This window comes from Brachyistius frenatus, unplaced genomic scaffold (genome assembly GCF_029030835.1).
Source record: "Brachyistius frenatus isolate BFR_SWC_R1_liver_20210118 unplaced genomic scaffold, ASM2903083v1 Contig_317, whole genome shotgun sequence".
Taxonomy (NCBI): domain Eukaryota; kingdom Metazoa; phylum Chordata; class Actinopteri; family Embiotocidae; genus Brachyistius; species Brachyistius frenatus.
Window position 1 is genome coordinate 7,211 of NW_027210916.1, and position 14,098 is coordinate 21,308.

The 14,098-nt window shown below is 42.1% G+C and overlaps 1 protein-coding gene across 1 annotated transcript; it reads left to right on the forward strand.

Moving 5' to 3' along the window:
* The first annotated feature begins 1,111 nt into the window (after nucleotides 1-1,111).
* On the forward strand, nucleotides 1,112-13,828 carry LOC138635593 (thyrotropin receptor-like). Its single transcript, XM_069723140.1, is given in 14 exon segments — nucleotides 1,112-1,158; nucleotides 3,520-3,617; nucleotides 6,059-6,186; nucleotides 6,262-6,333; nucleotides 7,287-7,361; nucleotides 7,632-7,706; nucleotides 7,827-7,901; nucleotides 8,005-8,082; nucleotides 9,095-9,163; nucleotides 9,371-9,448; nucleotides 9,572-9,760; nucleotides 10,552-11,626; nucleotides 11,918-12,098; nucleotides 12,101-13,828. Coding segments are annotated over 7 exon segments (1,707 nt in total). The 5' UTR covers nucleotides 1,112-1,158; nucleotides 3,520-3,617; nucleotides 6,059-6,186; nucleotides 6,262-6,333; nucleotides 7,287-7,361; nucleotides 7,632-7,706; nucleotides 7,827-7,901; nucleotides 8,005-8,026; the 3' UTR covers nucleotides 12,160-13,828.
* Nucleotides 13,829-14,098: the final 270 nt, after the last annotated feature.

A 14,098-nucleotide genomic window follows, 5' to 3' on the forward strand; every position in this document is an offset into this window, starting at 1 on the left:
TGAAAAACAAAATTAACTGAAAATTATTCAAGATTTAAACTTTTGTGATTTCAGTAACAATATCATAAACAGCTAATAGTGTTTTTACACATTTTGATAAAAAGACTTGTTACAGTGAAAAGAATTAATATTACAAACACAGATTTTTACTCTCTTTAATTTATAGTAAAATTTAATCCAGAAGCTGAATATAATATTTAGTTTTTACTCCAGATGAAGTCGAACAAAGTTATGTTTGACACCCCTGAAAAATACCTTAAATCTGATTTAATATTCTATTCATTCACGTGCATAAATAAATAACATAATTAATTGTGTGCAAATTAGTCTTTTGTTCACATGACTAATTGCACATCAGCAGATACACAGCGAGACAGGAAGTTCCTCTGATGTCATTATGACACTGAGGTGGTTGAATAGGAATTTACTACATCAGCACATTTGGGCTCTTTTGCCATGAAATTTACAGAAAAGTGTAAAAGTGTTGCTCGGAAATTATTTTTAATTAATTAGCTGAGAAAAACAGCAACTTTCATTTGGGAAACATTGCAATGAATCATTTTTCAGTCGACTCAGTTAGTGATGATGATGATGATGATGATGATGATGATGATGATGATGATGATGATGATGATGCTTCAGCAGTGACAACATTGACAGACAAAAAAGTTTGAGCAAAATCTCATGTTGGTCTGATTTCATGTTCAGCTGCTGCAGATTCAACACGTAGTTTTTAAAGAGTGTTTCCTCAGCAGGAAGTTCAAAAGGCTGCCGGGAAGGTTCAGGATGATCGAGTTCATCAGGTTCATTTCAGACGTCTCCTCACAGGTTGCACGGATCCTCCTCCGTGGATCCTCCTACGTGAATCCTCCGTGGATCCTCCTCCGTGGATCCTACTACGTGGATCCTCCTCCGTGGATCCTCCTATGTGGGTCCTCCTACGTGGATCCTCCTCCGTGGATCCTCCTATGTGGATCCTCCTACGTGATCCTCCGTGCAGTACCCATGTTCTTCCAGCAGGGTGCAGTGTCGGAGATGCCGATAGAGAAAAACAACAGCAGAGTTCCCCGGAGAGAGAGGGAGATTAGAGTGAGACGGAGGACCAGAAGACAGAAAAGAAGCGTAAAGATGTGCAAAATCAGATAAAAAAAAAAGTTAGTTAAGAGTAGTGATGGTGAGATGAAGCCTCATGAGGCATCGAACCACTTCAGCCAGTTGGTTCCAGAAAGGGTTCATTTCTCGAAGCTTCATGTGAACACGGAACCACCTACTGGCCAAGTGTATAATGACAGGCAGCTGGATCTGAACCACATGTGATGCATTGAATGTTTGTGTCTGTTATGGCTGTTGGGAATGACTGAATTACAAAAATGTATGACCAAATAATTTCTGTACATAAATTATCACATATGTGCAGAATAAAATATTTTTTGAATGTATTCTGTGTGTGTAAATTTTCCCAAAATGGTCGTATCATATGATATGGCAGGTTGTGTAATCATGTTTTTCTGTCACTTTAGGAAAATGTCATGGGCTTAAGCAGGCAGAGGACAGTGGAAGTGCTTGTGGAACTAGGAAGAGGGGACTGAATATGCTTGTGTAACTTGGACAATGATGTACAGGACAGGGGACATTTTATTCACTTTTATTCAGAAATAACAGTTTCTCAACAGTTTTTGGTTTTGTGGATGTCCACATGTCAGAAGTAAGGCTAACAGCAGCCACCTTTTCCACTTTCTCCTTCTCCTTAGCTGACTCATACTTGGCCTCCACCATGGCCTTCAGAGCCTCAAGGAAAAAATATATAGTGCTGAACTGTGAGACACAATAAAGTACTCATTTGTTTCATGCATGCACCCATACATACCTGCCTTGTAGGGAGGACATAATTAGGATCCAGTTTGGACACAAATGCCCTGAATCCAACATCATCCACAATACTGAAGGGCTGTGTGTCCTTCACTATCATGGAGACGAGGGCTTCATCCAGCTCTTGTTTTCTGGTGGCTGGTTAAAAGAGAATAAATACAGTGTCTGTTACCTGTCTTTATTTGCACAATAAACAAAAGTGAACAGGGAAAAATTGTGATGGTGCATTTGTAATATTGTAATGACTTACCTTGGCTGGGTGAAGCTCCAGTTTCCTCCTTATTCTCATGCAAGGCACGGTAACGCCTCAGCATGGATGAGGTGTTGTTATTGTACCCCAACTCCTTGGAGCACAATAAACACCTCACCTTTGAATTAAATAAGAAACTGTGAAAAATACAGTTCTCGATAAGCAAACCTAATGTGTCTGAAATAGAGTTAGATTTACCTTATTAGGAGTTATCAAATCAAAGTGTTCCCACACAGGGGAAATCCTCCTCTTCCCAGCTGGCTCCATCTTATCACCTCCTTCTCTCCTCACTCTCCTCTCTCTCTCATCTCCAAACTATCTCTCTCTCTCTCTAACTTCTCCAAACTATCTCTCTCTCTCTCTAAACTCTCCAAACTCTCTCTCTCTCTCTCTAAACTCTCCAAACTATCTCTCTCTCTCTCTCTCTCTCTCTCTCTCTCTAAACTCTCTCTCTCTCTCTCTCTCTCTCTCTCTAAACTCTCTCTCTCTCTCTCTCTCTCTCTCTCTCTCTCTCTCTCTCTAAACTCTCTCTCTCTCTCTCTCTCTCTCTCTCTCTCTCTCTCTCTCTCTCTCTCTCTCTCTCTCTCTCTCTCTCTCTCTCTCTCTCTCTAACCTCTCCAAACTATCTCTCTCTCTCTCTCTCTCTCTCTCTAAACTCTCCAAACTATCTCTCTCTCTCTCTCTCTCTCTCTCTCTCTCTCTAAACTCTCCAAACTATCTCTCTCTCTCTCTCTCTCTCTCTCTCTCTCTCTCTCTCTCTCAAACTCTCTCTCTCTCTCTCTCTCTCTCTCTCTCTCTCTCTCTCTCTCTCTCTCTCTCTCTCTCTCTCTCTCTCTCTAAACTCTCCAAACTATCTCTCTCTCTCTCTCTCTCTCTCTCTAAACTCTCTCTCTCTCTCTCTCTCTCTCTCTCTCTCTCTCTCTCTCTCTCTCTCTCTAAACTCTCCAAACTATCTCTCTCTCTCTCTCTCTCTCTCTCTCTCTCTCTCTCCAAACTATCTCTCTCTCTCTCTCTCTCTCTCTCTCTCTCTCTCTAAACTCTCCAACTCTCTCTCTCTCTCTCTCTCTCTCTCTCTCTCTCTCTCTCTCTCTCTCTCTCTCTCTCTCTCTCTCTCTCTAAACTCTCCAAACTATCCAAACTCTCAACTGACCTCAACTCTCCACCAACAACCCACATTTTGAACGGAGCCTGAGAGGTTTATATTGCCGTCAAACCTCCCGGCAACACCTGAACCACTTCCCGAAGCAGTCACGTGGTACAGCCGGCAGCGAAGCTTCGGACGTCATCATTTTTGGCTCCTCCCCTAAATGAAGCAAGCCTCGACACGCGCTTCGAGGACACGCCCCCTCCATTACTCCACACACGCTTCGAAGCGTCGGCACACCTCGTGACGTCACTAGTTAAGAGGTTCGTTTCTGAACTAGAATTGCCCCGCAGTGGGTCACGAGGAGTACCAAAGCTCTGCGGGGGATTTATTGACTGTTTAATTCGTTATCCGGTGAGTGTTTGTTACAAGCTAATTTAGCTAAATTAGCATCGCTGGCTAATGTGACTAAATTTGACTAAATAGATGTTTTTTTTCTCTCAAATTGTGAGAAATTCTCTTTTTAAGCACTAAAGTCTGTAGTTCTGCTGTTTACTGAGTGTAAGTTTTATAAAATGGAAATACCTTCGTGGAAAAAAAACAATTGAACGTGCAGCAAATCTTAAAGAGAACTTTGAGTCTGTTAAATTGAAGTTTTATGTTGTTTAGTTCCAGATTTAATAATGAATCATTTTGATTAGAGAATAATTGAAGATCACTGGATCGCCTGTCTATCACACTGAGATCACACCACACTTCATTTAATAGGAAAATAACACAGATGAACACTATTTTGTTTTATTTGGTTTGTTGTTTTCTGATTTTGTTGTCATTTTATTTATTTTCTCCTCAAACCTTCCTTAAATTGTTTGTAAAGGGTAAAAGAATAATTTAAGGGAAAACTGAGAAACAATTAACTGACTAACAAACTGAACATATTAAAACTGAACCAAAAGGGAATTTTAATATTTTGATTTGGAGAAGAGGTTATGAAATGTGTGGATATGTGAATATAATTAAATAAATTGTGGCTGTTTGTTATTAGTTCTATTAATTGTAAGACGTTTTTCATTCCCTCTGAAAACAACCCAGAATACAGCAAAACGTGAGATGGCAACGCTTTGTCCTGTCTGGACGTGAAAGTTACACGTTTTCCTGCAGTGAATGAAAATGAAACCTGCTGCACGCTTTGAGGCACGTGATTAACAGGAAAATAAAACGTTTAGCTAAAACACATGGTCGTGTTTTGTAAACAAACTACAACAACTCATAGTACAACATCATCCCGCATGTCAGTTTGTGACAATACCGCCGAAACATGTCATTCGTACTTGGTTTCATCATGTGACATTTTCATGCGTGTAAATTTCACGCTTATAAAATGTGTAACTTTTACGCCTTCACAGCCCAAAGTGCTGCTATCTCATGTTTTACTGCATCCTGGGTTGTTTTCAAAGAGGGAATGAAAAGCATCTTACAATTAATAGAACTAATAACAAACAGCCACAATTTATTTAATTATATTCACATATCCACACATTTCATAACCCCTTCTCCAAATACAAATATCAAAATTCCCTTTTCGTTCCCAGTTTTAATATGTCCAGTTTGTTAGTCAGTTAATTGTTTCTCAGTTTTCCCTTAAATTATTCTTTTACCCTTTACAACCAATTTAAGGAAGGTTTGAATGATGATGTAGTCTTTTTTTATTTTTCAATCTGAATCTTTTGTTGCTATGGCATCAGGCTTCATCACAATGAAGAAGCACAAATCTTTATTTCCATTTATAAGATCAACTCATCAGATGGATGGATTCTCTCAATAGAACAGTGAATGAATGTACTTCCACTAGTTCACCACAGGGTGGCGTCCTTCCTCCTTCATTTAGATCTCGTACAGATGGATATATAGAAAACAGAAAACTGTCAAACGTCTTGATGTCAGTCACTCAGATCAACATGGACCCATAATGCAAAAATGGTATGACGGCTCTTTTGTAGATCTACATGAATCTAAAACTAAATAAATGATCATCTTCATGGAATAAGTGTTAAAATCGAACCTGACAGGAAACTGTCATAATGTTGCTAACTCTTTCCATCCTTTATTGTAAATATTTTAACTATTTGATTTAGTTGCTGATTTACATTCTTTATCAAAAGGAAAAAAAAAACTTGAAGTTGTTTTTTTTATCTGTGATGCAGTTCGAACTGTTTTCACCTCTAAGCTGTTGAAGATTGTTGGACAACTATTTTAAATTCAATGTTATTTATATAAATCATAACGTGTCATTTTGAGGCACCTTAAACATTTTGGTCACCATACAATAAAGTGGAGAATAATAATAATAATAATAATAATAATAATATTGAGGGAGCAGGTAGTGACAGCAGGGAGAAAAAAAACCTTTAACAGGAACAAACCGGAGCAGTAATAATAATTCATAAAATAAGAATAACAACAGTAATAATCAGCACTGAGCTACAGACCTGTCATTTAGTCCAATATTGCCATTTTTGTATTTTATTGTTTTTATGTGTTTAAAGGAATCGTGTGGGTTTTTTTCAAACTTGCCTGAAATGGAATGGAAAAAAGTCATTTTTTTTGTAAAATTTATTTATTTAAAATAATACTTAAAACAGTTTCTAGGTGAATCCATGTGACTTTTATTCCCCTAATTTGTTTTGTGCTCAGAGACGTTACTAGCGAGTTTTATTTTGAAGGTCTGGACCAGAAGTTCTGTGCAGCCAGAAGAACCCGTCTCTCTCTGAACTCCTCTCAGTGTTCAGAGTCTTCAGCAGCGACGCTCCGCTTTCACAATGAAGCTGCATTTCAATCTTCCTCTTTTTATTCAGATTCTTGTGGGAAGGACTCTTCCTCTGGATTATTGTCCCCGTCTCTGCCGGTGTGACCGGGACACCGGCAGCGTGTCCTGCTCCGGAGCCGAGGTCGTGCCCGTTTTCCCTCCCAGCACTCAGGAGGTGTAAGTAATCACGTCCTCTGGACCCGGCCGCCGAGCCCTCTGTGAGGACTGAAGAGTGTTCTGGTTCTGTTTCAGGTGGCTCATCGGGACCAAACTGTCCTCCGTCCCTCAGGACGCTTTTTCCAACCTGGCCAACATTTCTCGCATGCAAGTTTCTATTATTTTATTTTTTTGTTCTAACAAGTTTAAATGGCAAGAACAGAGGATGTCCTGAATGCAGAGATATAAACACAGATTACAGGCAAAAATTACAATTTCTGGAGAGCCTCCTTCAAGCTCTTGGAATAAGTTTTCCACATGCTTCAGAAAAAACCCTCTGGGCCCTCTTTTCATTGCATGCGTAGAGGAAGTGCAGCACAAATCGAGGCGTGGTGGCATTTTGGTGCAGCGCAAGGGGCTTTTTTAGGTGGAAATTTTCATAGATGAAGGCAAAGGGGCCGTTGTTGAAGAGGCGGCGGTGCAATGCAACGTTGGTGTTGAGTTTGTGGTCCTCAACATCGTTTCAGCTCCTGATTTCAGTTGATTTTCCTGATTTGATTGATTATCTATTCCTCCGACTTCACTCCGCCACAGTTGTGCCTGTACTTGTTAAAGAAGTTGGCCACACCTACCTGGCAGAGTTTCCACTAGACAGCGACTTCCCTCCTTCAGATGACCATCACTACAATCTGACCATGAATGATGACGAGTCCTGCTGTTACAGGACGTCTCAGCTCCTGTCTGCTCGCTGGGTGATGCAACGAACCACCAAACTTACTCTTCTCTTCCTATTTCTCCATCTTACTGCCGGTACTTCATGTTCCTTCATGCTCCTGCAATCAACCGGCGTGAACCAGCTGCATCATAACATTTTAACGTTGGTATACTCCACGTCAATACTCCACTGAATCCACTGAAATCTAAAAACAAGTGCCTGCTGTCAAACCCGTCAATCATCAATAAGTTATAAAACAAAGTAAATTCCTGAAGATGAAAGCGTTTTCGTGGTTAAAACAAATGACAGACTTTGACCCGTTCTTGCATTAAACTGCTACAAACCCAAAACCAGTGAGTCTCTGCATTGTGTTTCCTTCTTATTCGTTTGTTTGTGTGCTTTTCAGATGCATCTCCGATGATGACACTCTGCGACATCTGGAGAGGCATTCGTTTCACAACCTGTCCAGGGTCTCGCACATGTACGTAAGATCTGAGCAACCGGATTAATTTAAAGGAAACCTCCCATTGATGCCACCATAAGAAGTCCGATAGTTTCGTTCTGCACGATAAACACTCGCAGTGTGTCAAAGGTTTGACCTCCTGAATCAGAACCATGAGGTGTGTGTGTGTGTGTGTGTGTGTGTGTGTGTGTGTGTGTGTGTGTGTGTGTGTGTGTGTGTGTGTGTGTGTGTGTGTGTGTCTCTCTCTCTCTCTCTGTCTCTCTCTCTCTCTCTGTCTCTCTCCAATAGACAGCTCAGTGGTATCAGAATTCTGTCCCACATTGACCAAGAGGCATTTAAAGATCTGCCTAATTTAAAATACCTGTAAGTATAAAATCCATTTGTCTCTTTATAGTTGTATTTTCAGAAGGAAGCATTGTAAAAGTTGTATAAACAGAAGTTCGTGTTTGTGATGTTCTGCTGACTCGGCTTTCTTTCACACAGTGGGATCACCAACACGGGTCTCACCTCTTTCCCCGGACTACAGTACATTCAGTCCAAGCAGGAGGATTTTATTTTGTACGTAGCTTTACAGTATAAATATGTCCTTCTTTTGCTAAAAACCTATCAAGTTTAATGTCATGTAAAATATAAATATTTTATGTTTATATGTGTTTAACAGGGAGATCGTGGAGAACGTCTTCATGCAGGTCATACCTGCTAATTCTTTCAGAGGAATATCTCTGAATGCTCTGACTGTGTGAGTTGGACTATTGAAACCTACATTTAAAAACCAATGTAATGTAGCAGCACAAAGTAGTGGAGGCAGTGGGAGACCAGAACATTCATTTACAAGTAAGGAGGCTGAAACTCCTGCTTCGTTTGAATTGTCACTTCAACATCATTTCAAAACATATTAAGCAAATAGACTTTTTGAAAGATTTCTAACATATCAATTAAATCAGCTTTTGAAATCTGAGTTTTATTTGTTGTGAAATGTGTCCTTGTTGGTGAAACTACGACTTCATATTTGTACATTTGTATCCTGATGGTTTTATATATAAACTCACTTTGATTAAAATGAGCAAAATATTCAGAACAGTTGGGCCTCATTGTAAATAGAACTCTTTTTGTAACCCGATATCACGGAAAAATGTGAAATAGACACGCCGGTCCACTACAGCAAAACGTGACATATACACGCTTGAAGCTGTCTAGGCGTGAATGTTGCACGTTTTCCTGCAGTAGACGAAAATCAAACTTACTGCATGATTAGAGCCATGTGATTTACAGGAAAATGAAACTTTTAGCTACAACACGTGGTTGAGATTTGGAAAAAAATGTTGTCACCTCCTCGATTTGAACTTCATCACAAGTCACGACTTGTACGTGCATGTAAGTTTAAGCCTTTCAAAACGTGTAACTTTCACACCTAGACAGCCCGACTATCCGTGGTGTTACGGTACGGGTGCTCGGAGCGACCAAAAAGGACCAAAAGAGACCCGACTTCACCAAATGGGTCATTTAATAGAACTATAACAAATAGAAACTACATAATATTACATATTATCTGAAACTCTATTCTAATTCTATTTTCCCATTGAGGAGGTGGAGTGATATTTCTAGTGATGAGCAGGGTGTGATGTCATGATGATTTGTTCCAGATGTTCAGTTGACCAATCAGATCTTAGGGGGATTATTGTATAATAAAAAAATAAAAATGTAGAATTTAAAGTTTACACTTGATTCTTTTTTCCTCCTTTTTTTTGTAGCCTGCTGAACAGCAACGGTGTGAAGGAGATCCAGCGGTACGCTTTCAACGGGAGCCGCCTGGAGGAAGTGTACGACATTAATTATGTACAACTTGTGTGTTTTAATGGTGTCTGTGTTTGTGTGTTTGAACTTTACTCACCTGGCAGCTTGAATCCTGTTTTCTTACACAGAAGTCCTGAGGTTTTGTGAAACGTTGGCCTGTATCTGTTACTAGAGGAGCGTTCAGATCAGTTGTGACCGTGCTGCTTTGCCCTCCTCTGTCCTCCATTGTTCAGGTACCTTCACAGGAATGTGGATCTAGAACAAATAGACGAACTTGCGTTTTACGGAGTGATTCACGGCCCGACTCACTTGTGAGTGTCTGGAAAGCACAGAATTAGTGTTCTTGAGGAAAAATAGTGATTTTCATGCATAAAAGAAGCAAAAGCAGCAGCTTTTGTGTCTTAATGAATTCCCGTCTTTGTCCGACCCTCCAGAGACCTCTCGGAGACCAGAGTCCGCTCTCTGCCTTCAATAGGGATGGAGAGCGTTGAGAGGCTCCGAGCGGCGAACACGTGGGCCCTCCGAGCTCCGCCCCCCTTCGGGGCCTTTCTCCATTTACAAAGTGCTGAATTGACGTTCCCGAGCCACTGCTGCGGCCTCCAGATGCTGAAGAGGTGGAGAGGGTGAGTCCGAAGTGTTGGGAAACATTTTCCCACCGTGGTTTGTGTTCCTCGTGTATCTGTTATTTACATAACGACCCTCCGGCCTACGTTGTCCAGACGGACCGACGCCAAGATGAAGCTCCCTTTTTAAATCTTTGGCATTTATTTAAACATTTCACATAATAATAATACTGTGCTTTGTAGATTACTTGTAGTCACCTTATTTTTCTGTTTTTAAACTCCAGTCAGTCGTGTGAGGTCAGTGAGCTCTCTGATATTAACATGAAGCCCTACATGACATCATAGCAGATATATTATGTATGAACACATGTAGGTAGGTAGGTAGTTACTTTATTAATCCCCAAGGGGAAATTTTTTTTAATTTTAATTTTAATTATTTTTAATGTGACGTCTTTGTTTTGATGCCTTCGACTGCTGTGAATATTATGTTCTTTTTTTTTTCCCACAGCGGGACTCTCGGCCTGTTTTAATTGTTTTTCAGCGTATAAAAAGAAGTAGCTGTTTACTTAACATTATCAATCTCTGCTGCTTTTCAACAAATTCTTTATTTATCTTTGTATTTCATTTATCTTTTAAAAATCCCTCAGTAGACTGAATTATTGTGTCAGATTAAAGGTAGTTCATGTGGTTTTACACAGCTGCTAGATGACTGAACCAGATGTGCAGATGAAAAGACTTGTTACCTCTTTGTGTAATTGAATTGCAATTCCTTTAATTGGAGAGTCTTTTATATTTGATGGCTGAGATTGTCGTTTATAATTCTTCCACATTGACCTGAATCTGTGCTGCAGACACCTTGAGGCCGTCCTCTGTAACCTGACCTGGGCTGCTTCAGGGAGGCTGCAGGACTCCTCTGCAGCTTCGTCTGACAGCTATCTGGGACACCAAGTCTCCCGACATCTGACCGACAGCTTCGGCGTCCCGGCTGCTAGAGACACGAATCCCAAAGGCAGCGTCCCGACGTGTCCAACGCCGCAGAGCGAGCCTCTGTTCTACGTGAAGTTCTCCGCAGAGCGTCTCGGTGACGGCTTTGACTTCACACTCTGTGATGAACTCCGCAGGGAGGACGGGCTCTCCTGCAGCCCTCTGCCGGATGCCCTGAACCCCTGCGAGGACGTGATGAGTCAGGGCTTTCTGCGGGTGCTGGTGTGGGTGGTGAGCCTGGTGGCCATCTCGGCCAACCTGCTGGTGCTCTTCATCCTGCTCACCAGCCAGCAGAAGCTGTCCGTGACCCGTTTCCTCCTGGGTCACCTGGCGTTGGCAGACTGCTGCATGGGGACGTACCTGCTGCTCATCGCGTCGGTCGACTCCTACACGCGCTCTCATTATTACCGTTACGCCGTCGCCTGGCAGACAGGAAGTGGCTGCAACCTGGCGGGGATGCTATCGGTGTTAGCCAGCGAGCTATCGGTGTACACGTTGACTTTGATCAGCCTGCAGCGCTGGCACGCCATCTTCCACGCCATGAGGCCCGACAGGAAGATGAGGCTGCGCCACGCCGCCGTGCTGATGCTGCTCGGCTGGCTGCTGTGCGGCACGCTGGCGCTGCTGCCGGTGGTCGGCGTCAGCAGCTACCAGAGAGTCAGCATCTGTTTACCCATGGACACGGAGACGCCCGCCGCCTGGGCCTACGTCGTCTCCATCCTCGTCCTGAACGTCCTGGCCTTCCTGGTGGTGTGTTGGTGTTACCTCCACATCTACTGCATGGTGCACGACCCCCGGCACGACTCCAGCCGGTGTGACACCAGCATGGCCAAACGCATGGCGCTCCTCATCTTCACCAACTTCCTGTGTCTGGCTCCCATTTGTTTCTGTGGCTTGTCTGCAGCTCTCCACCAGCCGCTGATGACCATCACAGACTCCAAGGTGACTCTTGCACTTTAATGAGTATTTTCCTCATAGATAGATAGTTACTTACTTTATTAATCCCACAAGGGGAAATTTTTTTCTCTACAGCAGCATTATAGGTACAGGAAAGCAATAAAACAACAGTAAAAAATATTAAATATAAAAATGCACAGTACTGTATATACAATAAAATAGAATATAATTAAATATAATAATTAAATTAAATGAAAACTAACTAAACAATAGTGCAAAGATTTAAACAAACAAGAAAACAGACAACCAACGGTTGATGTATGTTCTGCTCCTCAGGTGCTGCTGGTGCTCTTCTACCCTCTGAACTCCTGTACACACCCGTTCTTTTACGCCATCCTGACCCGGGCGTTTCACAGGGACGTGCTGATGCTGCTGAGCCGGATGGGTTTGTGTCAGAGACAAGCACACCTCTACCGCAGCCAGCTTGTCAGCGTTTCTCCACACGTGTACAGAGGCACGTCATCCCAAAACGTACAGCTCTCACCAGGCTACAGAACTGTCTGTTCAAATGTGAATAAAACATTCTCACAGCACCGGGCAGGAAAACATTAGATTCCTAAATAGCATTCATAATCTGTTGAGCCACATCGACAGACTCTCTGGATGATGTTCCACCCAATCATCACCCATCAGTGATGTCATCACCCATCAGTGATGTCATCATTGGTTTGTGAACGTTATGAATCCTCCAGTTCAGATTCTGTCCGTCACCATCTTTGCTAGTTCGGAGCGGTTTGGAGCAGGAAGTGACCATATTTGGACGAGCTGGGGGAGGAGCCAGAGGTGGATCTGACCGATCTGATTGGAAACCTGACGATACTACGTCCCGCCCACCGATAGCTGTAACCTGACTGCACCACAGGCCTGTCAATCAAACAGACACGCCCCCAAAAACAGGTCTTCTTGAATCTTCTTTTCTAATGAATGAGGGATTATTTTCAGATGGACCTCCAGAAAACTAAGAAGAAGGAGTGACTTTAGCTAACAACACCGAGATAACTGATGGACACATTTTATTCACTTTGGATTTGATGAGAGAAGTTGAATGGGAGTCTATGGAGCCGGAGGCTTTTTGGAGCCGACCTCTAGTGGCACTCGCTGGTGTTGCAGCTGAAGGCACTTCTGCATCGGAACCATTTTTCAGACCTGAAGCTACGAATGCTTTTATAAACAGCCTGTGGTTCCATCAAACAAGACTCATCTATAGACTCTTAACCTGGAGTTGAGTGTGTGTCTCAGCCACCCCATTGTGGGCGGGGCCAAACTGTTGACATTTGTATGAATCACTGCATTGTGACCACAAACAAAGACTTGTTCTTGTAGAGAGTTTATTTTTACAGACTCCTCAGCCATTGTGGTGAAAGGGGGAGGAATGTTGGGGGCCCAGCAGCTCTTTTCTTTTGGCCAGGGCCCCAGGCAGGTTGTCTGGCCATGCAGACTTCAAGACACAATGATGACTTAGAGTCTCTGCTCTTTGTGTGACCATGCTGAGAGAAAAGATGTCCTGATATCCAGAGGAAGAGCTTCTGTTCATTCACTAGGACACGATGTTGAAGGAGTTTTTGGACATCCAGCACATAATGCTGCTCTGAATTCCCGATTACATTGAGCTAAAAGAACCTCACTGAAAACAAACATGAAGAAAAACATGTAAAGATTCACACTGAAAAGCACATTGTTATGTATAAATATCAATAAAATAAGAATAAGATTGTAAGAAATTGTTATTTTTTCAAAAATTAATTTCAGTGCCAACATAAACAACAAAGGACAAAGACTAAGCATTGGCTATGACAGTTCATGTGTTGTATATTAGATGTAATAACAGGGACATGATTATTTAAAGCCTTTAATGACACATTATCTTCAATCTGTAAATTTGACTGTACAAGTTAAACTGTAATCCTCTGAAACCCACGGCAAGGGCTCTGCTGTCAGGATCCCAGTCTGTTTTCCACAATTTTCCTCATATCATTCCCCCTTTTTCTTTTGGTCTTCCATGTGCTTTTGTTTCAGTCTGTGTCTGGAGGGTGTGAATTCCTCCTCTGCCCACCTCCAGACTCCTCCCACCACCACTCCTCCGATCAGCTGGCACAGCTGTGTCCAATTCCATTAATCACCGCCTGACAGTATCTCAACCTCGGTCCTTCACTCCACCTTCATCAGTCCGTTTCAGTGTTTGTAGCTTCCAGCTCTGAAAAATGGTTCCTATGCGATGCAGAAGTGTCTTCAGCTGCAATACCAGCGAGTGCCACTAGAGGTCGGCTCCAAAAAGCCTCCAGCTCCATAGAATCCAATTCAATTTTTTGTCATTTGATAAATTAACTCTTGCTGATTGGTTTTCTGGAGATCCATCTGAAAATAGTCTGTTGTAAATTATAAAATAAGATTAAAAAAGACCTATTTTTAGGGGCGTGTCTGTTTGATTGACAGGCCTGTGGTGCAATCAGGTGGGCG